The 27962-nt window shown below is 34.0% G+C and overlaps 1 protein-coding gene across 2 annotated transcripts; it reads left to right on the top strand.

Moving 5' to 3' along the window:
- The first annotated feature begins 60 nt into the window (after positions 1 to 60).
- Positions 61 to 12279, top strand: barx1 (BARX homeobox 1). Of its 2 annotated transcripts, XM_041224378.1 has the most exons (6): positions 61 to 80; positions 177 to 222; positions 8357 to 8515; positions 10029 to 10302; positions 10680 to 10764; positions 11088 to 12279. In XM_041224378.1, the coding sequence occupies exons 3-6, from the start codon at positions 8398 to 8400 to the stop codon at positions 11253 to 11255; spliced, it is 645 nt and encodes a 214-aa protein (XP_041080312.1). In that variant the 5' UTR covers positions 61 to 80; positions 177 to 222; positions 8357 to 8397; the 3' UTR covers positions 11256 to 12279. The 2 variants fall into 2 exon arrangements, with proteins under 2 accessions (XP_041080312.1, XP_041080311.1); XM_041224377.1 differs by lacking the exons at positions 61 to 80; positions 177 to 222 and having other exon boundaries at positions 7743 to 8515.
- The last annotated feature ends 15683 nt before the right edge of the window (positions 12280 to 27962 follow it).

Raw genomic sequence — 27962 nt, 5'->3', positions numbered from 1 at the left:
GTTATATTAATTTTTTTAACTTGTTTTTATTTGTTTGTTTGCTTGTTTTTCAAAATGTTTTACAGAATGTCAGTTGAAAGGTAAGGGTTTACGATTTTAAATGTATATACATGTATACTTTGGAAAACTGAGTAACAATTTAATTAATCAAAGGATTAATTCTGATTTTTTTTTAGGGTTGGAAACATGGGGACTTTAGATGACTTTACAAAAAGGCAAAATGTAAGTTTTTTTTTGTTTTGTTTTGTTTTTGTTTTTTCACTGTCTGCAACAGTATACGCCAAAAATTACTTAAAACCTGACAATTTTTGAAAAAACAAAAGAAAATACCATATAAAAAGTTCGAAAGGATAGTGCTGGAATTAATACAAAATACATATATTAATTGTTCGTACTGTTCCACTATCTAAGTAATTGTATCTATACATACAAATAAGGAAACATACACTGTAATATATTATTGATGTGTGTGCAATATATATATATATTTTAATAGTATAGTTTAACCACTCCCCCTCCCTATAAACTGTTATTTGTCTTTGGATAAATAACTTTGGCTTTAGTGCTGCGTAGTGGCCAAGTGTTATACTTAAGTGTAAGCATTATGCCACCTGGTGGATAAAGGTTGTACTTTTTCTTTGCAAGGAAATACAATCTAAAATGTATTTCGCGGAATAGAGTACCTTCAATTCATGTAGATAACTTTTGCTATGCTTTACTTTAATAGTATGTCTTTCAGCTTGTACGTGGCAGCCACATTTTACCACCAAAATACCACCAAAAATGTGAACAGTGTCTGTAACCCCTGTGAATGTGTACCTCCCATTTGTCCACTCACTTGAAATTCATGAACTGTTCAGCAAATTGCTTACGGTCTACCAGAAGACTATGTGAATGTGGGGACCCAACATTCTGCACACCTCTTGGTTCTTATTATGAATTAATTATATTTATCATACAAGCTATACTTGGTGGCAACCTCCCATGGCCTTGTTCGGTGTGTGACATCATTCTGGACATCTCCAAGTTGATTAATTAGAATCAGTCACCTCCAGACATGCATTGCTATTACTGGGCTTTTTTTAGTACCTATATTCGTCAGCATTAGTGTCCAAATTTAGCTCCTGTAACACCTCTCTTAAATGCACAGGCAAGCCTACTTTTCAAATGTAAAGATGCAAACAGCCGTGCTGGTTGTCAGGCGTGTCTATCTATAATCTGTGCATTTGTCATTTTACCTGAAGAATGAAAATGTATTGTATATATTACCCTTGGGACATAAATTAATTGTTCTAGTGTAAGAAATCTGAAGGGCTTCCTATTGATTATATGCTTGTGTGGTATGTATTTCCATCTGCTCCATGAAGTTTATTTTCTGCAAGCTAAGGGTTTGATAATGTATTATACTGTATAATTTAAGATAAAACCGGAACATGTTTAATGGTCTCTGAGCCCTTTTTATTAAGGTTTCTACTCCTGTTTTTCTGTGAAAGTTACAAAACAAGCCACTCAAAAAAAATGACTGAGTAGATTAGTAGTCCTTTGGAGCTCGTTTAAAGCAGTTGCAGATTTCGCCTCTAGAGGTCATAGTAAAACCTGTTCTAGATCTTTTGGAAGTTCGAATTGGAATCCCACAATGTGGTGTCAGCCATCTGTTGGAATGATATCATGAGGAATGCTTCGGAATGCTTGATTTTGAATGATGTCATCCCATCAGTATAATACCCCCAAAGTTAACATGGCTGTGGGGTTATGTTTCCACTAACACCTGTTGACACTGCTTCACCACAGTGTGTGTTAACTGCATATTTACATTATACTCATTTTGTACTTTATTGTTACTGAAAGGGTAAGGATAAAACAACTTTATTCCCCTGCTAAAACTGTTTTCTATTGATATATTCAAAAGGTTGATGGAGAAAAACATGAATCAGTTAATTTAACTAAATAAAACATGCTTAAGCCAAAAATATTAGTCTCAAATTAATTGACAAACTAAAAAGTTCAAGTTATTGTTCACTATGTTGTGCTTATGTTGTTTTTAAGATTGTAAAATTGTATTTGTTTTAAAATATTATAAAAATACATTTTAATTTGCAAATATCAGTACTGATTCTCAAATTTTATTTGCAATTTCAGAAGTGTAAATATGCTTTGCTTATGAATCTCCTGCAGACATCTGCATAATATAAAACATGCTTATTTAGTTTTGCTAAATTATTTAGTAGCTTTGTTATAAGATATTTACTCATCATAAGTCAATATACAAATTTAACAGGTAACAAGTATCAAGGTGAAAGGTTCAATACAAAATATATATGACACATTATAGCTTACAAAATATTGTGTGTATTTCAAGTTGTGTCTATGAGTTCTCTGAATGGTTACCCCTTTTCCATTATATTTATATTGCTTTATTAATATGGCATGGCACTATAAGTGTGCTTTAAACCTTTTGGTTATTTGTTGTGACCTATTATGATAGATAGACCCCCACATGTAAAGTATACCAGCCATACTTAAATGCTTTATTAATTTAAATGTATGGTGTCACGTTTTCCTTTAAATGGTGACACTGTTAGGGTTTCCTGAATATCAAATACAATTAGAAAGTAAGTTAGGGGTTATAGTGACTAATTTCCCAGTTCAGATGCCCTGAAGGGGTTGGTGTTTCCTTGAGTGGCAAGTAGGTCAGAAGCAATTACAACCAGATGCATGTGGAAAAGAGTGCAGAGAGGGAACCTGCCTGCCACCACCCACATACCTGCACAATGCGGCATTTAGGAAAACCAATGGCTCTGTAACACTCTTTTTAACACAAGACCAAGCTACATAAGACAGGATATTTCACTGGTTTCTGTTTAATGGTTTCCGACATATTTCTGTGCGTGCATTTAATTAAACTCCTGTAATATACTATAACCATATGAGTAACAAAGAGCACCGTGCATAGTGCTGAAGAGATAATACTCAAGGGGTGAGAAAGAGCTGGAAAGGGAAATAGGCTTTATACTGATGGGTTATACGCACGTGCTTCGGCATAAGGCAGACCGCACAGAAATGAAAAATAACGCTCAAATGCAGGCAGAGCGGATACACATTTCTTTGGCATTTGTAAAATAATTAAGTTAACAAAAAGTGTACAATGTGAACATGTACCTATACACATACAAAATATTAAATCGTTTGCAAGAATTTGAAACGAATAATTATGTTTGGTAGTCCAACACTCTTTTTTTGTGGATTTTGTTATGTCTATTTTTTGTTCATCTTGTGATCCGTGTGCTTGCCTTGCACGTTTCGTTTTTTTAAACTTGCTTTGAAGTATAAAAATAATAATAATTTTCACAGATTGGTGTTCTTTTGTGTTAAATTGAGATCATGTGTTAAATGGAGAGGTTTGACTAGTCTAACTTTTCATACTTTTTACTTGTATTCTACCCGACTGCAATGAAGCGTGAATACAATGACCGAATGCGCTTTCTATAATCATAATCAATAGCTATGTTTGCAGCTACTTTTAGCAAGCCATAACGGGACGTTATCACCGCAGTTTTTATTTATTTATTTATTTATTTATGAAGTGCGTGATAAAAGGTGCATACCATTCACTTTGTCATATGGTACGGACACAAAAAGAATGATTCTTCATATAACTGCGTGAGACAAAAGAAAAAACACAGACGGGCCTCGTTTCACAGTCCCAGGCACACATTTTTCATAATGTTGTGTGGCGCTTGACTTAGTGATTTGTATTAATATGGATTTAAAATACACTCGCACCTTTAATAAACCGTTCCCTGCATTACCGGCGTACATTATAAACACTCAGTTTGCAGACTTTTTTTTCCCCGTAACTTCAGGTAGCCTAATTAAGTGCTGATGTTACCTTGCCATTTAAATGCATGCAAAATCAATACAGTACCAGCGTTCCAGATATTGAACTCTTTCACACTTATAAACACATCCAGAGTCTAACCTTTATATTTCTTGAAGAAAGCGTTAACAGTGTGACAGTACAATAATGTACCCGAGACGTTAAACTAGTTTTCTTAATATATTTATGGAGTTGTAACATGGCTGTTACTATACGCGCACACTTGTTTTGTAATCTGCCGTTGCCTTATAGCTGCAATGTAACGTCAGCCCCACGGACAGGCTTCTTTCACAGCCGATAGAATGTCGATTTTTACAATGGTATTGTGTGCGTTCTTAAAAGACAACAGGTGGTACAGTGGTTCAAAAAGCACTTTTTTAAAAGCCACGTAGGGTATACATATGCTAAATATATACAGTAGGGCCTACATGTTGTAGTGTGTTAGTTTTTTAAGACACCATGCTGTGCTATATTGCTATGGTTAACAATACGTTTATGTTATATTTATTTTAATATACCGCATGTCACAAATGTATTTTAATTTTAACTTTTATTAAACTCTACGATTTTAGCATAACCCGTCCTCAATTAAAATACAATGACGCCCACCGCAGGACAAGTTTGTCCTAAAAATGCAGGCAGTTTTCTTCTACATATGTTTACGCGGGCATATTTAAGATTGTGTTTGGCGTTTAAATCCTAGTGCAACTTTATATATAGTAACTAGAGTAACTAAATATGGATATTTTTACTAGAAAACAAACTAAACAGACTTCACGCATTTATTAAACCATGTTTTTGTAGTTTAGACTCAATCTGCCCATTTTGCCAAACATGCTTTACGAGTATAGGTAGTGTTTATATATATATATATATATGGCTGTATCCACCCATTTTGGTACCTTGTCCCTAATTTCCCACATTTAGGCTACTAGTAATTCAATTAATAAATTCCGAGTGTTTTTTGAACAGCACAGCAGATATTTGATATTTGGACCACCAACTGAGAAAATACACGTGTTTTGATTATCAGGTTCCCTGGAAAAGAAAAAATATGTAAGGCCTTGCGTTTTCCTCATTATTGCTAAGAATGTGCAAGCGCCCCCTTCTGGGTAAATTTGTCGTTGCGCATTTGGTAAACTAATAGTGCGATCAGTTTTCTTTGCTGGAGCAATTATAAAGGCTGTAAGCGGTAACATGTTGTTTCAGTCGTAAATGTAAATATAAGTATTGATATTAATAATAATAATAATTCATATAGACACAATGTATGAACATCCTTTTCCTTTGTTTTGATGTAGTGTTGCGAGCACGTTTGTTAAAATTATGACTAGATTCAAAAAACGCAACTTGTCGGCTCCTTTCAGCTTAGACTTGTTGGCTTATTATCGTAGAGCTATAACGATACACAATTTAATAAATAAACGAAACTGATTTAGAATGTATTGTGTTGGGGGTATTTTTGTTTGTTTGTTTTTAGTAAAGAACTTACTCCTCAAACGTTTTCCGTGCTAAACTATTAGGTTCACGTAATTCGAAGTTTCTGAAGACCACTAACCTGAATATTGCAATAAATCAAAAACTAAAAAATACTTTTAACTTTGAAAGTGAGTGTAAAAAATACTTGAACTTTGAAAGTGAGTCTCTTAACGCATTCAAATAACTAAATTATACACTAATGTAAAAATGTAAAAAAATGTAAAAAATCAAATCATATTCCAAAACCCTAATTTCACATCACAGTTGTTTTTTATTATTATTATTATTATTATTATTATTATTATTATTATTATTATTATTAATCATTAACTATTATCGAGTACAATATAAGAAGTCCATGTTATACAAAATCTTCAGGTCAAAATTGTAATTATCTGTAATTAGCTATTTTAATGATTGATTTTTTAAACCTAAAATTACTAACTAAACACATGAAGTGGATATTACAACAAGCTATTGAAAACTACAGTCCCAAATCATCTGAATTGATAATTATGTCAGCTGCGCGATGTCAGCTGCGCGACAAGGTCTATATAATATATATATATATATAAATATTATATATATTATATATATATATAAGTTTATATATTATATGTCAATATCAAAATCAAATAGTTCAAATAGAGAAAACTGTTCAAAGAGAGAAATACTACATTGTAGATATGGCAAATATGTTTGATATCTCTCTACCAAAATGCAAAACTTTGTAAGATTTTTTTTTTTTTTTTTTTTTTTTTTTTTTTTGCAATAACATAATGGTTTTGTATGGTAACAAGGCGTGGAATAATAATAAAAATACATAAAAAAACTGATATTCACCAGTTAAACAAAAACTAATTTTATGGGCACAAATTGCGTACTCAAATGCGTATTTGATTATTTAGAATTGACTTTTTCAAACACTCCTAAAGCACGTTTAGAACACCTTTTCTAGATTTATTAAAAGCTTATCCTTTTTCCTCTATCACGTACGAAACTGACAATTTTAAGTAGAAATTATAAAAGCACTTCCACATTTTAGAAGTATTCGGTGTTTTGTTTGCAAGGATGAACTGACATATAAATACACCGCAGATCAGCTGCCATATCACTGAAATAATTAACGCTGTTTTGTCAATGGCAGACAAAGAAATAAAACAGGTCCTATCTTGCTATTTAAACTTGTATAACATCTAAAAAAAAAAAAAAAAAAAAAAAAAAAAAAGCAGTATGTTATGTTTTCAATTTTTTTCTACAATACATTACCTCATCTTGGATCCTTGTAACATCTGTTTAGTACTACTGATATCCCTTTCCCATTGCCATTTTCAATTTTCACTGGTTTCTGTTGAAAAAATCTTGCTTCATCTTGTCAGAAAATAAAACCTACTGTCAATTTAAAAAAAAAGCATAACAACATTATTTTCTTGTTTTACGTTTTTATTATATTTTCTTTAGAATGTATGCCCGCATATATTATTATTATTATTATTATTATTATTATTATTATTATTATTATTATTATTATTATTAATTATTATTATTATTATTAGTAGTAGTAGTCGTGGTAGTAGTAGGAAGCATTGTTTTGTGTTATTATTGATATAAATTAGCAGTGTAATATGAGTCGTCTGGACAATAACCCATCATACCTCTGGCAATTTTTTGCATTCTTATTAAGAGAAATTAGATTTGTGAACAAACTTTAACATTTTAGTTGTTACTTTTTTATTTATTTTTTTGTTTGTTTTATGTTTATGATAACGTAGTTTTTATAATTCATATTGTGAAATGCTATTACCGCTTTATGTAGCTTGAGAATACTGAGCATTATTAATATTATTAATATTGTTGTTGTTGTTGTTGTTGTTGTTGTTGTTGTAATGGCTGAGTTGTTATATAACACATAAAAGCAATAACTTTATAAACTTGTCTTAATCCTAACAGATACTTAATGTAAAAAAATACATTCAAGCAGCAATATGAAATGCAGGGACAACGGGTAAAAATGCAAATTACACCTCAATTAAGTCTATTCGTTTAAGGCCGCATTTTGGGGATATATTGCTATTTCAATAATGTTTAATAAAGTTTTAGTTTAAGTGATATTTACCCACGCAATAGTATTACATTTAAATATAATAAAAAACATAATGTAAAACATCTCTCAAATGCGCTGTAAATATAATACATAAATAGAACTTTATGTTTTTATTTTTTATTTTAGGAATAACCACATGATAGGCTGCTTATTGAAGCTGTGATCGTATTCTGTATTTGCAAAGTAATGCGTGGAGAATTCTAATCGAATTTTACTTGTCGATAAAAAAATAACCTATTTATTTTTCCCCACGCTCTACAGGGTGATTGGTGTTTCTTTTTTGCAGCCTAATGCAGAACTTTCTAACTTTAAGCTATGTTAAAATGTTGTGTCTCAGGTCCTGCCACATTGGCTACGCGTGTTGGGGAGAGAAAGGGGGTGGCACCCTTCAGTTAAAACCTGCAAGGGGCCGCTGAAGCCTCAAGGTACTGTGCAAAAATCCAGTTTATCCGTAGGTAAGGCTGGTCCTGCTGAGAACAGTAATAGGCTGTTTACTGAAGACTGGGCGGGGAAAGCCACTCTCTGGTATGACAAGCTTGGACGGGGTTGTACAACTTGTAGTTCCTCACTGCTGAACAGCAACAGCCTTTGCATGTCCGCAGTCTGGGTTAAAAGGAGACAAAGACGGATACATCTTAAACCAATGCACTTTAATTTATTATAAAACTTACCGAATCGACAAGGAGTAACAGGATGCATTTATTTAACTACATTTTGCACTGAAGGAAATGTATACGCGTTAGCCACCAGAAGCACGATCTGTGAAGCTCTGATTATAGTTAAAGTTGAAAACGCTGCGTGGATTAAAGACTCGAGTTTTGTTGGAATAGTCCGTTATTATAGCGCTTTAAGAATGCAGCATCATTTGGAGCTGGGGGCTCATTATTTCCCACCAGAACCCCATCCTGACCACAGGTCCCATCGCTACAGGAGTTTTATGATCGAGGAGATCCTGACTGACCACCCGGACCACAAAGTTTCAGCCCCCGCGGGAGAGTTGCTCAAGTTTGGAGTGCAGGCTCTGTTGTCAGCGAGACCCTACCACAATCACTTAGGTACGAGTTTGGTACAATTTGGTGAAATATTCATAACGCCTGTCCACTCCAGATTGGAGAGGCCGGATTGCCTGCACGCGACAAATTATTGACAACCGTGGTCTAAAATTAAAATTAATGTTTACTTTACTCCCCTTTATGCGAATTCATTTAGTCTTTAAGTCTTTTACTTTCTGCATAATTGTATTATGCAAAATGCCTGTTGTGTGATTTTTCAAATATATCTGTTTGATTATATATATATATATATATATATATATATGCTATATATATATATATATATATATATATATATTATATATATATAGAGTCTGACTCTGTTGAAGGCGCATTATGGGTTGTTGTTTTTTTCAGTCGATGTGAACACGCAAGCATAGAGCGTAGATCAATCTCGTTTGTTTATTACAGGTCTCAATCTGTAAAATAGTTAATTTACGTAAAATATATAGGCTATAAAAATAGAAGGACGCTATCTAAATAATACAAATGGAAAGGATAGCATGATTTTCTATACCGCACATGTTAAATACATGCAATTAAATCTTGATTTAAACGTGATGCCAGATATTCTAAAAAAAATGGACTAGGCCTTTTTTTTTTTTTTTTTAAACAATTCATTGGAAACTAGTATGTATTATTAATAAAGATATGCCTCCGGGGCGTTCTTTATGTATCCGTCACATTTTAAGCCACAACTGAATATATCTCCAGGAATTATTAATACCTGTATATGGATGCATTCCATCCCTATGGTTATTATGCCAGGTTAGTTACCCTGATTAACCTTGATTGGTGTTTGTTTGTCTGCAGTTTCAAGCACTTACTCGTCCTGTGCGCAGTGCCACACAAACCAAGTTTAGTTTTAAGTCTTCGGGTTGAGTGTTATTTTTGGAAGTTGGCTGCTATGCACTTTTTTTGGTAATGTACTTTAGAGTCATCTGTTCCATAAATATTAGCACTCAATTCATTATACATTAATAAAAACAAATTAATGAATGCTGCGGTCTGGCAGATAGAACAATGTTTCCTCTGCAAAATTAATAGTATAAGAGAAACGTTGTATTAGGGAGTTGTTGGTAGTCAAGCAATAAATGGTTTAATTGAGATTATGCTCATTTCCTATTTCCCAACATACAGTTAGACGTTGTTATGTTAAGGAGCTATTAATCTGATTATGCAAAAAGTATTCAGACAAACCTTATGGAATGAAAACAATTTGCTGGTATTTGTACATTTGTGTCCAAATAGAGGCCTATTACTTTCACATTTTAAATTAGGGGACATTCTGAGGATAGGCCTACAATATGCAACAGAACAATTGTAGCCTCATTTGGCAAATTAAATACCCCAGAGTAAATTATAATCGTTTTGTGCCCGAAGCATTTACTTGTTAAATGTATTTACTGTAAATGTTTGGAATTGTGTTAATTTCTAGTGTCTTAAAAATGACTTCTGAACAACTTGCTATATAAACGTTTTTTAAATGTTCATAGCTTTATTTTATGTGTTACAGTTCTAAAGGCAGACCAGTCTAGTGTTTTTAAATTCCCCATGGCCCCTCTGTCCTGCTCGCTGGGCGCTCCTCTCGGATCGGCGCTGTTGTCCGGGGGATCGAGTTCTCATCACCTGCCATTGGACCTTCACCTTCGGAGTAAACTGGACCCGGGGTCAGATCTAACCAACAAGTCAAAAAAAGGCAGGAGAAGTCGGACTGTCTTTACTGAATTACAGCTAATGGGGCTGGAAAAAAGATTTGAGAAACAAAAATACCTCTCAACACCAGACAGGTACGCAGATAGGTCTTAAATGTTTATCACGTTATATTTGCAAAACTATACCGACACTAGATTGTTGTTTCCAATAAAATGCACGCCAATTAAACAGGCCGTGTGATTTGTTTTTACCAAAACACTGCGACTGTTTTTAAACATTTTAGTGCACTTCAAATATTAAAAGTGTTCCATTTAAAACCATTTACCATTTAATACACTGTCACATATGTATCTACAATATCTGTCTATTTGTAGGTCTATATATCTCGTTCTGTCTTTATACCCACATTGCATTTACAAGTGGCACAATACATTATCAGCAATTAGTCATTTTATTAGAAAATATGGCATCATAATTACAATTATTATTATTTCTATATATTGCTCAACAGAATAGACCTTGCAGAATCACTGGGTCTCAGTCAACTGCAAGTAAAAACATGGTACCAGAACAGAAGAATGAAATGGAAGAAAATAGTAAGTTTCTTTTTTTATTATAATAAGCCTACATCATATTGTAACTAATAGCGACTGAATTTAATGTGAGCAGCAATCTCTTCGCATTTGGGAGACTAAAGAAACCTGGGACGTCTTGAATATCAATCAAAATGTAACTTGATACAGTTATTATTATTATTATTATTTATTATTATTATTATTATTATTATTACTATTACTCTAAATTACAAATCTTAACTAATTGCTTTGTCGGTTCACAAATCAAACCCATTTTATCCTAATTTGAATTTGTGGAGACTGTATGCAAGTGTTAATAGTATATTTCTTTACTTTTCTTTCAGGTTTTGCAAGGTGGAGGCCTGGAATCACCCACCAAACCTAAAGGGCGCCCCAAGAAAAACTCAATTCCATCCAGTGAACAGCTTTCAGAGCAAGAACGATCAAAAGAAGCAGAGCGACAGTCAGAAGGATCTTCTTCGTCACATTCGGACGTCAATCAGGAGGAATAAACTGATATCCTGCTGCAGACCGTCAGCGTGTGGACTAATGAGACAGTAGCAATCAAATGCCTTCTCAAATGAGAGGAAACTGTGATTGCACCTCCGCCGCTTGCAGTCTGGAACTAATATAATAACTGATGTGCCATATCTTATATTGTAAGTATTGTAAGCGTCTAGTTTTTTTTTTTTTTCGCAATATGGACCCTTCATTTGTTTGTTTTTTTTTGTTTGTTTTTTGTGGGGTAAACTCATATGATGCAAACCTATACATTTGTTTACAGTGGAGGATACAAAACAAATTACTTTAATTGAAGAAGATAAGTCTATGGTCAGTAGATCACAGCTTTTTTAATTTCCAATATATTTAAGGGTATTATTTCTGACCCTCACATGAACACACATTTTCTTCCTATAAAATAGTCTATGCATTTCACCAGAGAGTGTTTTCTTTTTTTTTTTTCAAGAAACTGCAAGCATCGAGTATTTGTATTGTTTCTGTTCTGTGGTAGGCTCTATTTTTTTACATACTGTATATGCAATAAAAAAGGTACTTAATGCTAGCTGTAATAAGCGGAAGAGTTATTGGGGCATTCCTTATTTAAATATATTTATATAACATTATACATAAGGTCATGGCAGTTAGCCAGTAGGTAGGGTTCTGTTTATATTCAAATGTGCCCAATTTTCTTGAATGTCATTATCAGTCTACTGTAACAAATTGAGATAAACTGTAAATAACACCGGTCTCATTTCGCTCTTCTAGCCTTTCGATTCCCTACATTGCCTGCATGATGTTTTCTGTTCTGTTTGGTTTCTTGTTATAAAATAAATATTTCTATATTTTAAATCACCCTTTAACTCATATGTTACTTACCTTTTTTTTTTTTTCTTATTTCACACAACGCTTATGAACTTCTAATTATTTAGATTATTATTCTTGTTTGAAAAGCACGTCATTTCCAAATACTGCCTATTGTTACATTTGTAAAAAAAACAGTGGTCAATGCAAAGAAAGGGCATTTGTTAAAGCACTGAAACCCTAGTAAAATAATAAGAATAAGAATAAGAATAAGAATAATAAAATAATAAAATAAGAAGAAGAAGAAGAAGAATTATAATAATTGTTGCTACACATAAGTTTTAATGTGCTGCGTTTAAGAAGAAGAAGAAGAATTTTAAAATTTTTAGCTGGTATAGCCTATTGTTGCTACGGATGGCACAACAGTTTTACACCGTGTGCGTTCAACTTATACAGCGATGCAAATTTATAATGTAGCCGTAAGACATAAATTATTATTATTATTATTATTATTATTATTATTATTATTATTATTATTATAAATGAGAAACAGCTACGTTGTATCTTCATAGCTTAACTGACATGTTAACGATGGTGATAGGCAAATTGTTAGTTGAATGTTGTAGTGTCTATCAAATGGAAACAGGGTTCCCATTACAAGCTGATGTCTATTGTTTTCATGAAGTTGATTTCCCCCTTACGTCACAATGAAAACAATTGTGAGTTTTTAGAAGTTTTTAGAAGTCTGACACAAACACTGCCTGAGGGCTTCAATTTTAGGCGAAATATAGGAAAATTACGAAGTCAAAAGGTGGCCGAAAGTGCAAACAGGCGTGTACTGAGGATACTGAGGAGGGCAGAAGAGGACAGGGGAGGGGGAGTCTTCACATCATATTGATTGATGTTTTATGACAAATTTAAACAGATGACAAAAATACAATCGAACATTAAAAGCTTAATAAATAGCTTCTATATATATTTTTTCCAATGAAAACACATTTGAACACGGCTCATCAGTATTATTCTTATTTCGGCCTAGCTAATGCAGATCGTATTTATATTCCACTAATACATACCACTTATGAGATGATTAAATTAGAATGAAGAGGACCATAATTAGCTGTGGTTTTCCAAGCGTCATTTGTTAGAAATAAGACTACTGATTACATAAATCATTGATAAAAATCACCTTTTTTTTTTTAAATAAGCAATGGTAGTTATATAAAAACTTACTTCATAGTCCATAATTTACCTGCAAACAAATGGGTGTTTGTAAAGTGGCTCCATTATATACATAACCTCTGTGTAATGGTATTTTTATTTGTATATGTATACAGTATATAGGTACTTGTTATGGTATCATCAATATTAATTTGGTGCAGACCTTCTCTGCAGTTTTTACATAAGAAGTCTCTTTACCATGAAGAAAATGCACATTTATTGTAGGAGTTTGTAATGCAACACCCTGTTATTTATTCAATGCTTTTTAAAATTAATGTTTTCCCTTTAGGGAAAAAAAAAAAAAAAAAAAAAAAAAACTGGTGGTAACAGCATTGTGAATATGTCACTAAATGTGTTCTTACAGATGGTAGTGTTTTGAGTGATTTGTTAAACAGCAAGAGACCAGCATGCTTCTCTTCTTTAGATGACTTGCTCTCCTGTGTGCTGTGGCTGGTGCTTGTTTCAAATGCTACCAATAGGTGATTTCTTCCTGTGCTTTTAAACCCCAAGTGACAGACAGGCCTAAATGAAATCAGATTTTATGCTGCCGCCATAGATAAACTTCACAAAGGCCTATGGCAGCGCCATACTTTTTTTTTTTTTTTTTTTTAAATCCAGGCCAGTATCTGAGTTTAGTGCATTTCCAACTAGTCGTTTCTAAAGTGGCATGAATTTGCATCTAGTGAAATGTAACTGTGTTGAATTAATTCCTTTGCTAAATTGATATACTTAAGCTAGAGGGGTAAACATCATACTTGCCTTAAATGCATGTACAATAAATGTTTTGTTTTTTTTACTCAGAAGAAGGAGAAAAAACACCAATTCTAATTCTAAAAAGACAGTTAAGTGTCTGGGTTTGTTTATTTCTGAGTATGCAAGTTTTTTTGGTGCATTTATTGAGTCTTAACTGCTTTGCTGTAGTCCAGTACCTTTCTGAAGAGCTAGTATTGTTAGGCTGATATTCTGACATTCTGTAAGACATGTTGAAAATCCCATCAATTGTCCCATCATTCCCTAAAGTTAACAACTTTAAATACTGCTTCATCTTGTTTACTGTAACAGAAATTTCAAATACAAATCATTATTCACAGGAATGGAAGAAATGTCTTTGTTTTGTTTTTTTTAAGCGTGTAGTAACTGGACATGTACAGGGGAAAAAAGAGTCTTGAAAGAAAGCACATGCTTCTCCTGTATATATGTGTGTGTGTGTGTGTGTGTGTGATTTGTTCAGTTTCATTTTCAATGAGTGTGGTTTTTATAGTCTAAAAATAGGTTATATATAACCTTAAACCACATCATATATAAAGACCTTTAAGATCTTTAATTTAGGGCAGAAGTGTTTAGAATTAGTGTTAACTACTTGGCAGTGAAAAATTCATAAACAATGCCAATTTTCATTAAAACTTTAATTCAGGGAGAACTTGTTTACTCTGTAGGGTAAATTTGTGGTATGTGCCATTGACTAACACAACATTTTCAAAACTTTGAAACAATTTATTTATTCTTGCAGAAATATTTACAGAACTCGTTTAATCACATAAAATGACATCTATGGTATGCTTTGTATGTGCAATAATTAGGAAAGTATACTTGTTTTAATTAGCAGATACACCCAGTTAGCAATAGGGGAATGATGAACATAATATATGAACAAATGCTGTGTGTGTGTGTGTGTGTGTATGTGTCTATATATATATATATATATATATATATATATATATATATATATATATATATTATATATATATACATACTGATATTACCTATACTCTTAAAGTCAATGCTTGGCAAAATGGGTTGATCTAGTTATCCAACTTTGTAGATCTTTTTGCTGTATTATTAGTTTATTTCAGACAGAAAACAGTATGTGTATTTCAAAATGTGTATTTTTGTAGTCTAAACTACAAAAACATGGTTTCATAAATGTATGAAGTCTGTTTAGTTTGTTTTCTAGTAAAAAATATCCATATTTAGTTACTCTATCATAGCTTTTTTTTTTTTCAAAGGCTTCTCTGGGCACATCCTGTAAGTTTCTTCTTCTTCGTCGTCTTCTTCTTCTTTCCCTTGCTGGAAAAAACGCAACCCCAGCACATAGTCAAGTATTAGTGGCGATGGCTTTGCCTTCAGAACAGGAACAATGTCATATTACTTCTTATTAAGTATGTAGATGAACAGATTACTCTCACTCCACTCCAACTCTTTCACCCTTCATCTCACATGCACCACAGGAACAAAGAGGACACACAGAAGCAGACCTGCCAGAATAGAAGCTGATTGCTCTGATTGATTTGAACACTAGTTACTAAATGCACTGTGCATGTGCATCAGCAGAGCGAATACCTCCATCCAAAAATAAACACCTACACTCTTCCTAAGCCCATTTAGCAGTATTTTAAACCACATTCATTGTCGGTTATAAATACCTTGTTGAAAGCAATTACCCGTAATTATCAACCCCAATTTAACAATTGTGTATCTCTGCCTGCAACGTATCTAAGTTATATGGCTGTTGGTGTTCCAATCGTTTCGCTTAATGTTCTAAATATCACATTTCACACGTTGTTTGGGATGCTTGTTTTTTTCTTACACCGAGTTTTAAAAGATTGGGTAGGTGCCTTTTTTAAAATCTAAAGCTAAATATAAATTTCTGATACACAGGCTATGTAACAATGTTTTATAAATTCTTGTATCGTCTGTAAATTCTCCATGGATTTATATATTCGGGAAAGCTTGTTGTTCTTTTAGTTGTCGGCCGTACACGACCATTATTTAAACAGAATGTACTTAAAACAATTTCATAAACAATTTTCATTTATTATTGATGATATTTGTATGTAGTTCATGGCAGTTGATGGCTTTGATCGTTTAGCATGTGTTACTGGCAATCAAAAAGCTTAACTTGGCAATTTAATCAAAACCAGCACTCGAACAATAGCTTACATTTAGCAAGAAATATAGTCAGAAGGGTACGATGCCCTGTTTTTACTTAATTTATTTTTTAACGAATTATTTATTTTTTAAAAAACGGTTTATTTCAGTAATATACTTTTCTTCTTCCGCTAAGGTTTTTAATCACTTGAGTCTTAATCTTAGTCATGACGTGCGGAATTACGTAGGTTTTGAATGCACAGCAACTAACTGCTCCCCACCATCACCTTTTTTTAGGATTTTTTAAAAATGTTATTTTAAATAATAGTATTAAAAGAAAATATCAATACATTGCCGCAAAATTAGACACACAAACGAATAACTTCAAAATTCAAATACATGATACAGGTAACAACTTTTATTTAATGTTGCAGACATCATACTACATGCAGTGCTAGGTACGTGTTTGGAACTGTCTGCACCATAAACACAGCACTGTGTTACAGACCAACAAAGAGTCATTTAAGAAGTCTAATTTATTATTTAACTAGGCTAAATATTTATAATACATTAGGACACATACGATACGAGACACACACACACACACACACACACACACACATATAATATGAGTGTATGACACGCGGGAAAGGAAAATCAGCAAAAGCACCACCGAAACAGCAACAAAAAGAAAGCGTTATATAAGCAGAGCTAGCTTACAGTTACTGAAGCAGTACAAATGATAAGGAGGGTTTTTTTTTTTTTTTTTTTTCGTGTAACGTTTTCCCCAGAGAGGACGAAAAGGACTCCACATTACAAATAAAATAAATGTTGTCAGCGGACATAACATGGGATCAAGGTTTTAAAAAAAAAAAAAAAAAAGCACAGTTTGTAGCAGCTTGAGGTTTAAACTAAATAATAAATATTAATCAGTCTGAAACTGCTTCGGACGACTAATTGAAAATAAATAGCTTGCCAATCAACAACGGGTGTCTCAGGCCACATGTGCAAATTCATGCACATGGGATGGGGAGGTTAGATGGACAATTAACCTTTTCATTTCATTAGAGGGTTCGTGTCATTTGCTGCGTGGCTGGCAGTTTATCCTGCCTTACTAGACGTTTTACTTAAGCACTCGTCCCTTATTGACGTGATTACGATTGCAAATTAAACCGATCACTTTTCAGAAGGAAAAAAAAAGTTATTTTTTTATGCAAAACAAATGCCAGCAGTATAGCCCTCCAAAATGTATTTTTTATAGACTTGATGATAGTTGATAAGTTAATAAGTCTTTACAAGGGCAATGCCTTCAATTTCACAGTTAAACATATAGGGTACTTTTCAAAACCGCATTGCATTACTTAACATGCTATTGGGCCCACAATCATCACGTGCAGTCATTAGGAACCCAGACCTCAATGTCAGCGTTTTCTATTAGTCAATTTAAGGCTTTTAAACGTTGTTCTTGCGTTTATAGCGAAAGGCAGGTGCGCATGAATCAGGATGAAACAGAGCATTCAATATTAAAATAAAAAAATGTAAAAAAAAAACTACAGCATTTTAGGGCGTGTTAAGAGTTTGCATTCAACAGCTCTTAAATGTGTGTAAGTATGTGCTTATTCATTGTAACCAGCAGGTTAGTTAGATCAAGTCGTTGGCCACACACGTGCGGAGCCCCGGGAGGATCATAGCCTTGCAAACCAGGGCTTTTTTCTTTACAGATACTCTATTTCATAGAATATAATGATGTACATATGTACGTGCAGTCGCAGTATCAGCATATTTTCATTTAATTTCATTTTGTATGTTGTCGCACACTGTCTTGTTTTCGGTTCATTGTAGGCTAGATGTGTTGATGAAGGATTACCAGACATGTATTTTAGTTTGTAAAAAACAAAACAAAATAAAAAACAAAAAAAAAACAAGGGGGGGGGGGGTGGGGGGGGGGGGCATTTGAAATTAAAAGCAGAGCTGACTAAAATATCTAAAAGCTTTTAACTAAAGGGCGAATACAAGAAACACGTACATTATGTAATATGCCCTTTATATGTTTATAGATTGATGTGAAACCTGCTGTCAGCACAATATGTATTATTGTTCTTGATTTATGAAGTACTGTCTATATATACAGTAAAGAAACCAAAATTCCAACCCGTTCCTACAAAGGCAAAGCAACAATATATATATATATATATATATATATATATATATATATATATATATATATATACATATACACACACACACGGTCATTTATTTTTAGAAATATTTTAAAATGTTACAGTTGCCAAAAACAAGTATGGTAAATAGCTGTTCTATTGCATAATATTTATTGAACCTCCCATTGTTATTGTTATACAGTAATAATGTCTTGCATTTCGTGACATGCATTCCCTGTTTTGACAAAGCACGAAAACCAGTGTCTGGAAATGTGTTTATATCAACATTATTCCAGTACCATTACAATTGTATGAGCAGTTCAACATAAACATCGAAGCGCGTCATAAAATATTATGGTACTAAAAACTTTACAGACTTTTCTTCATTATTTAGTTTGATTAATCTTCTCTGCAGTATTTCTCGCTGGTTTATGCAGAGTGATTCCAACAGCAATCAAAATCTTTAAGTAGATGTAAATACTTTTTCTTCAAGAAAACTATCCAAACATTATAATATAGGATAACACGATTTATCCTATTGCTATAAAAAGCATCAAGGAATAGATGAATACTGTAAATAACACTTGTTAGCTATTACACTATTATTTACATATTTGAATTGTACCATAATATTGCTGCCACAAACAGGATAAATAATATTTGTTGGTAGAAAAGAACCAAGGTGATTTTTATTCAATTTTTTAATAATTTGTTTCAGATTAAATCTCTCAGCTTGTTTGGATCTGGCTCAAACAAACTTCCTGCCTTGGGTAATGTTTTTTTTTAATTATATTTTTGCACAGAAAAAAAAAAACAAAAAAACATACCACCTAAAAGGACCATGTCAAGTTTGAATCCAAGTTCAATAATCTTATCATGTACTTCTTTGTACCAAATCCCTTCTGTTTGCTTGAAACTGCCTCATGTGCTCGCTTAAATCAAGTTAGAGTTAATGTTTCTCTTGGCATTAGAATGATGAAACTGGGGGGAAAAAAAAACTGCCTGTGTCTCAGAGCCAGAACTAATGTAACAATTAGTTTTAACGAGATTTCTCAGAAAATTACAACAGCGTTTTGGGTTTGGACATTTTAATCTTTTTACCTGTGTTTAGTAAGAATTACATCACTCGTGGGTAGCAAGCTTATTTGTGTCTGGGTAAGAATCCATACAGTAAAGAACCTGTTGTGTTCCCATAACAGTAAGACAAAAAACAAAGTATCCAAGTTACATGGCTTTGCAATTTCTTGTTTGCATTCCCAATGTAAAATCATTGCAAAGATCAACAGATTTTTTTTTTTATAATAAAATGCCTTTTTTTCTTTTTCCAGTGATCCCCATTCCCATTGCTTCACCTTGCTATCTCTTTGAGATTCATAAGCATGTTAAAAAATCTTGACAGCAGCTAGTTTGATTGTAAACATCATAAACAGCAAAGGACAAGGTTAACACAAACTTCAGAAATGTAAGTTTATTTTTTCGATGTTTTAATATATCTTTAAAAAGGATGATCGTATAACAAGTATCTGAATCATGTACCCCAAAATAAGTGTAAACTGGACATTTATTTGAGAAGCCCCTTGTTCTATTGTGATATTTAGCACTTTTATTAATGCATTACACTGAATGAACAAGTCTTAACCTCTTACAATTAAGTTATGAATAGCCAGAACCCACCGCAATGCCAGCGAATGCACTGGAATTCATGTGAATTTGTGGCCAGTGTTTTAAAGTGTTACCGATATCTTTATTAACCACATAATATTTTTCATAAAAATGTTGCCTGAAAAAAATCATCACAATTTGCTATGTCAGTGGGATGGAAAGGAGTCTGTAAAATGTCTTCTTATTTAATGGGCTTCATGAATTTTATAACTCGTGGAAACTTTCCTCCTCCTTCACTGTCATTAATCAGCCTTTGTTTTTCCAAACCTGCATCATTCCCTTCCTTTAATGTGACAGTGTACGGCACACTTTAGATATGGCCCTCAACCAGGCAAAAACACAATTCTTTCAATCAATATAATACAGCCTAATTACTTCCTCCTGTTAACTTACAAGGCTGGGCAGCAAAAAAATAAATAAAATAACATTTTTTTTTAAAAATCCAGTTACACGACAGTGTTAATTTCCCAAGAGGAGCTGCTGATAAAGCTAGGAGACTTTTTTAAGCAGTGGATTCGAGTCCATTGAATGTAAACAGGAAAGTGCTGATTAACAAGAAAATTGATGGTATTGAAAGAAAAATAAAATCCTCTGTGAGCTGCAAAACTAAAGGATTGAGGATCAGTATTATTTGGAGTGACTGGAATCCTTATGTAGAATCTGGGATAGTTTGATTGCAAAATGCTGTTCCTTAAGCTCCATATTAAAACAAAAATGCATTGAATCCATAATAGCCACTACTTGTTTTTTTTTCCCAAAATCTAAGTTTATTTGGAATAATTAATTTGCTTTCTTCTGAGCAGAAAATTCTCTCATTAAAAAACCCTTTGCATACAACAGACTGATGGCGCCACAGTACTGTAGCAGTGCACAGCATTCTAAATAAAAGAGAGAGTAACTTTTTTATATATATGCTGAGTAAATCATTCAAAATACCCTGCCATCTTGAAAGTAAGACTTGTTGCTTTTAAAATGCATGTATTTTATATCCATACTGTAGTGTAAATAGTGTAAAATTGTTGCATATTACATTTCAAAGCTTTATGGTATTTTTAAAGACTGAGGTAAAAGTCTTGTTACTTACAGTAATATGCTGTATCCTGGTCTCCATTTGAACATTCTCTCATAACTTCTTATCTGCTACCTAACACTCTCAGGCTTCCCAGACACTGGTTCCTTCCTCTTTGTATTGCAAGAAAATAAGAACAATGGGGAAAACAACAAAAAAGCAACACAACATACATATAATTGTTTATGCATTTCTATGCTTTTGAATTTGTGTGGTACGTAGACTGTTCTGGGACCTGTATAATTTCCACAGAGACAATGTTTGCAGACATGTTTGATTCAAAGGCAGTTTTAGAGTTCGACAAAGCTCTCTGTTTTTACAGTCATTTCACCAAAACAATTTAAATAGGGATTTTTGTATCTGACAAACACTGGCTCCATGCACTGTTAAAAAAAACAAAACAAAAAATGAATGAAGCAAACAGTTGAAAGCAGTTGAAATAATAAAAAAAAAAACAGTTAAAAGCAAACCTCTCTTGGCTTTTTTTAATAATCTTTTTGATGTGTCTCTTATTTGATAGATTAACAGCTATCTTAAGACCATCAGAACCCACACTGTCTCTGCTGCTTTGAAAAAATTAATGAAGTGCATCAGATGATATTACATTCCGACCTATAACTTCATTCTTCATCAACTAAACTTGTCCAAAAAAGGGGGCTTTTATAATACGTAAGAATAATGCCAACTGCATTTACCTTGTCACCAAGAGCTTTCAAGAAGGCTTTGGGTGCAGGTGCTGACGTTTTGATTCACTAGACACAATGCCCTGTTTTTGCTGTAATTTGTTTAAGAATTTACCAAAGCCTTTAGGAACAGAATAGCACTTGCTGGAAGACATACCTTAAATAAACCTTAACAAATACAACTATGGACAAAAGCTTTACATCCCCCTATAGAATTTTTTTTTTTTTTTTTAAAGAGTGTTACGTTAACATATTGAGTTACATACTGTTTTGTCGTTTTCCATATACTAATGAAAAATGGACAAAAATTGTGACATTTTAAAAATCTAACATGACATACTGCACTTCTATTATGGCTTCCAGTAGACTCTTGCAATGTCATTTTGTAGTGTCTTTGGTTATATAATGTTAAATAAAAATCTAGATTATGTTCATACATATGTATTTAATTGTTTCAATCCTAAAATTCCAGGTGGCGCTAAACTTTTGTCCACAGCTGTATATGTGCATGCTTCAGGTTCTTGCTAGTTAATGAAGGTGTGCTTATTTTTTTGAAACAGCTGTTTAACTCAAAGCACTAGGTGTTTGACTGTGCATGAACAGAACAGAGATTATAAAGAACCTTCAGTTGTTGTAAACCAATGACAAGAGACATTTACAGTCTGTGTAAACAGTTTAATGGATTGCTGAAAGGATTAAAGGAAGCCTCATTCATTCTGATTTAAAACTTTTTAACATTATCTAAAAAATGTCAATTGACCATTCAATCTCCTAATGGGTGGCTTTTCAGTCTGTCAGAATGAGTGGAGTGCGCAACTCCTTTTGCACTTGAACACTTAGCTGAAGATAATGATCAGTTTAGATGCTGGTCTGTTTCTTATTTGCAGATCCTGGCACTTCTTATTTTCTTGCACCAATATTTTCTAAACTTTAAAAATAAAGTATGCATTGTATCACAGTAATAGAAAATTGATCTTGCACATTGAAGTAACTTAGACAATTGTAACTGTAATTTTGTGGCTGACTGACAAAAAATGTTTAGCTTCCTATTAGAAAATGAGGGAATGAAGGTCCTGGTAAATATAAGAACCACATTTGACAATACCAGTGATGCAGACTAAAGGCATGCAATTATACAGTAATCACACAAAACTCTTGAGTATTGCTGTAATCATTACCACATCAACACTGCCACCCAGAACAAGCCCTAGGGTGTCCCAACTAACTATCAACAAGTAGGTACTTCCTTCGAGTAGCACTGCTTTTACAGCCACCCAACTTATCATTGTTGACATAGGAAGCAAGAGCGAATGTATCGTTATTAGTAAAACGATTTGTTTTTTCATTTCGCACCACACCAGTTGTGGCCCGCAGTCATTACAGATACATTAATCACATTAGTAGCAACCCTCATTATTGTCAAAACCCCATACCTAATTCTGACCAAAATCCAGTTAACAGCCCAGGGCCATAGTTAAGTGTGGATCCGGTATTGTTTAGTCCCCATACTTTTTCAACCCAATTCAACACTAAGATTCCAAAGGTTCAATTACAGATTGTTTAAAGCCCAGGATAATTCTAACAAATCCTTAAGCCAAGGACATAGCTTGGGTATGGCTTTCTAACATTTTGAAATGCTGTGGTTTAAGACTACTAAGAAATGGTATGACTGTGGTCTCCTATTCCATACTTGGAATGGATAATTACTATTCTTTTTTCAGAAGCAGTTCTTGTTGTTCTGCTCCTAAACAAACACATTAAGTGTGTAAACAAGCAAGGGCCCCTGGGCGTGTTTTCAGTGAAACTCCATTTTGTACAGTATGTTCAGCCAGATAAACGTCAGATAGTGAGGGATTAAAGGGATTACCGGACTGCTCTAGGTATGACTGGATTGGAACTGTGATCAGATCACTTACAAACTGTAAAGCCAGAAAGGAGCTAATCCATCTGAGAACCCATACAGGAGTGTTAGTTGTTATTTCTTCTTGGGAGAGGGGTTTGGTGGGGGAGTTGGCAGAGACCTGGACAGTATCATCCACATTTGCTTACTTGAAGAGGATTTCTGTGTTGACCAATATAAAACTAAAAGAACAAGTGCCATTGAAAGCTGCTGTTTATTTATGTATTTTAATGCTATTCAAAGGGTGATTTTTGGGGGTACAGCAGTGGGGTGGCATTTTAAAATGGGCATTTCAAATTGCGAAGAGAAATACCTAATTGCGCACTAAATAGAACATTTAAACATCTGCATATTTGTTATAACATGAGATACAGCAGTTGAAAGTAACATTATATAATAAAAGGACATGCTTATCTGTTTCCTGATATGACACACATTATAATAGTAGATATTTAGTCAGTAATACTAACTAGCTGGAACTTGTCTTGAATCACTCAAACATAATGACAATTCTCAAGATGGTCTTCTGTATTGGATTCTTTACTTGAGGCTGAAGTTAGTATTCCTAAAAGAAAAAAAAAAATTCTAAGAGTTATCAACACAGTATTATAGAGTGGTTAGTGCGATTTCCATCCCATAATATCTTCATTTGTAACACTGTTAATCGCATCCGTCCGCAGAGTATTGCTAACGCTGCAATTGAAACAGGCAGTGAGGTTTTTTTTTTTTTTTTTTTTTTTTTTCCTGAAATAATATTGTTTGCAATAGCATTTGAATGTCGTACAGGGTAGCCGCTGAAAAGTACATATCTAAACCCCCTAGATAGCCTTCCGGAAGGTTAATACTATTTCCCTTCACTTCCTATGCTTTGTTCAGTAGAATTCCTTGTATTAGTATTGATAGCTCCAGTCTCACTGAAATAAAGCTGTGGGGTAGGGAACTGTATATTAAGAGTCGTAAAGCTATGGCCAAAGGTTTTGCATCACCCTATAGAGTGTAATTAATTTTACTTCATAAAGTCGAATGAAACCTCCTGAATAATGTTACATGTTACAAATACCATTTGGTAATTTTCCCATATACTTAATGAAAAACTGACAAATTGAAAAATATGACATTTCGAAATCTAATATGAAAAACTAAACTACTGTAATGGCTTCCAGTAGACTTTTGCGTTATCATTTGGTGATGCAAATCTTTTGGCTGTAGCTGTGCAAACAGTAGTTGGAGATCTCAAAACAGTGGCTTACTTGCAGAGGGTAATATCTCTTAAAGCAAGTAAGACTTCCGTGTTCACAACATCAGAACTAATCGTGGCTCTTTTTTGGTTTAGAAGTAGCTGCTGCATTCTGCGTGTTGTCCTCAGAAGCAAATCATAACCGTAAAAGGTCCAACAACAAATGGGGAATTGACAGGCCCACCATCAAAGCCCCATGAACCAAGGGATCGTGGGACCTTCCCTAGATAAATGCAGACTGCCCCAGACAGCTCATTTCTTAGCGCTCATTCAGCATGACCAGCGAGGAGTAATCATAAGATCTTAGACCATTGTGTAGATGGCTAAGGCACACGATCAGCTTCATCCGCAGGTTCGTCCCCAAGGTCCTGTACATAGCGTGGAGTTGCACAAGTGCAGTTTCCAACAGAAGTTACAATCAAGAGAAAGAGTCAGCCCTTAGGAATCTGGGGATTTTGAACTTCAATATGAGATGCAATTCAATTATTAAGGGAGACTTTCATGGTGGCTCGATAGCATGCCTGCAGAAAGGGGAAGCTGACCTCAATTTTCTAAGCAGGTGTTTGTGAAATCAAAAGGTGCGCCCTTAAACAGAACAGAAACCAGGGCCAATGGCAGGCCGCCCACTCAACACACACAGGAGACATTATCTACAATTAAAGCTTTTCTGATTAATAGTGCGTTTGTGCCAAAACTGCACATGCAGAGTATGATCTCAATTAAAGTGAAACCTAATTGAAGCGAAGCTGAGCTCCAGATTCATCCTCTAATTTCTCCTTTTGTTTAACTTGGACATAATCTGACAACAGCATTTTTTTTTTTTTTTTTTTTTTTTTTTTTTTTTTTTAACTATTATAAATTGATTTATTTTTTTGTAAGAATTTCTTACTGATGGTATTACAATTAAAGAAAGGAAGAAAGAAAAAACTAAATGTTGTTGTTTTATTTTTGCATCCCAGAAATGTAATGAAATTCAGAAGGGCTGGTGATAGTAACAGTTTTTTGCAGAACCAAACGCAGGCAGTAGATTGAGTTTGGAAGGGGCATTCACCGGTTGACAGCGCTGCACAAAGTGACAGAAATATTTACCAATTCTGCACAGTTGTCAAATCCAAGGACCTAAAGCTGTTTGTTTCTGTCATGTGGACTGAATCACTTTGTTTGCAAGAGTATTGTGTTCTTTTTGGTTTAATAGTGTTAGCAGTCTCACTCTGCTGGACTCTTCAGTGAGTAACTTTTGTGCCCTTTGTGACTCAGTGAATAAGGACTTCAGTGTATACTTTTTTCCCCCCAGATGCCTAAACCGAGCACATGAGTAACCTCCCAAATATGTGTGTTTTTTTTTGTTTGTTTTTTTTTTTAAATTACAGCGTTTTATGGGAATACTGTGCAAAGAGAAAAATGCACACCCTGAACTGGGCCAAACACAAAAAGGAGATATAACGATCATTAACCATTAAACGGGAAATGGATTTTCCCACAGCATTAGAGCAAGGGTCCAAGGTTTGTTCTATACATTGAATTGAACAGCCAAGATCTTTGTTACAGTCAGGTCTTAAAACTGTTTAATTGAACCTAGGTGTGCAATTAAAGCAATTATAGACCTGAGTATATATTGTAGCATACACACGGGTAGGCAGCAGCAGGACTGGTAGGTGACGTAATCACACACAGAGACATAAGCCCGATATACGCTCCTTGCAGAGGAGTCGGCTCTTTTGTACAGGTGCATCGGCGCTATGCTTTAGTGCGAGAGATCCTGGGTTTGCGCCCGCCCTCTGCCTGTGTGTGGATTGCCTCGCTCTGAACAAATGCCATGTGCTCCTGCATCCGTTGACCTATTTCGCTACAATGTGTTTATATTGTTTATTATGTAGGATGCATAACAGACAAAAGCCTGTCTTTATGAAAACAGCTTCATTTTTACTTTACTGTATAAACTGTGTTATATGATATAAGAGGTTAGTGTATATTTTGTATTGGATTCATTTAACTGTGGCGCTTGACACATCTGTTAAGTTGTTAAGCGGCAGCTGCTGGTTTGCCACATTACCAATCTTTTTCTTAACTAAAATACTTTCTATAAACAGGATGTCATAGTCATGCTCTAAAAACATCACTCCAGTGCCATGTAATGGCCTAACCTTGTTAGCATTCCAAAGTTCCTTCCACTTTTCTTTCCTTCATGCAAAGTGACCCCTTAATGCAGATTTTAATAAACTATTGTCATTTAATCATTTTTAAATCTTTATCTTTTTCATATTCTTCACATATATCTTTATTAGTAAAATAACCACAGAGCCAGAGGATTCAGGAAGGAAAGCAACAGCTTGCTCAGTAAAAGGAGAGAGTTTCTCCCTGTGTTGAATATTCCTTGTGAGTTCAGCAGTGGCTGATCCACCACGGTGCAGAGGTGTCCTGTGTTTGAACTGAACAACTGCATGTCTAATTCAATTGTGATGCAAGTTTCATCCAGGGCTACAGTATAACTGCATGGGTCTAATTACAGGGTGGTTGATTATTTACATGATTTGGGTTGGGTTTGCGCTGTTGAATAAATGAACAGCTCTGTGCTCTGATTGACTGAAACAACCTTGAGCGTTAGTATATATTGTTTTCATACAGTACATGCTAATGATTTCAGTATTGGGTTGACACCCTACCCCACCACCATGTTATAAAACCAGGCCTACAGTAAGCAAGTAGGCCTCTGAACAAATGTCATGTGCTAGTATTTACTGTACCTAGCCAGCTGAACCAGTGTTCTGCTCACTTGGAATACAGTGTGTTTTGAAAAGGAATTTTTTAAAATATCATCATAATGTACACAGGAACTTGTATAACAAAAAAAAAGAAGAAAATCATAAAGCCTGAAGCGAGGGGGATGAGAAACATTTGGTACTTTGCTTACAATAGCTTCTTACTCTGGGGCAGCACCAAAACCAGACATGCCTTCGGAAATGTGTTTAGCTCAGGAAAATCATTAATCCTAGAAGTAAGGCATTTTCACATTTAATAGACTTCAATTAAACCCAATATTTCTTAATTCTAGTGTCAGGTGTTTTTCCACAGTCATGTAAATGGCTGTCCAAAGCCATACACTAATAGGGGAAAGGCA

Source organism: Polyodon spathula, chromosome 23 (assembly GCF_017654505.1).
Source record: "Polyodon spathula isolate WHYD16114869_AA chromosome 23, ASM1765450v1, whole genome shotgun sequence".
In the NCBI taxonomy this organism is placed as follows: Eukaryota; Metazoa; Chordata; class Actinopteri; order Acipenseriformes; family Polyodontidae; genus Polyodon; species Polyodon spathula.
This window is presented reverse-complemented; position numbering and strand designations above follow the sequence as displayed.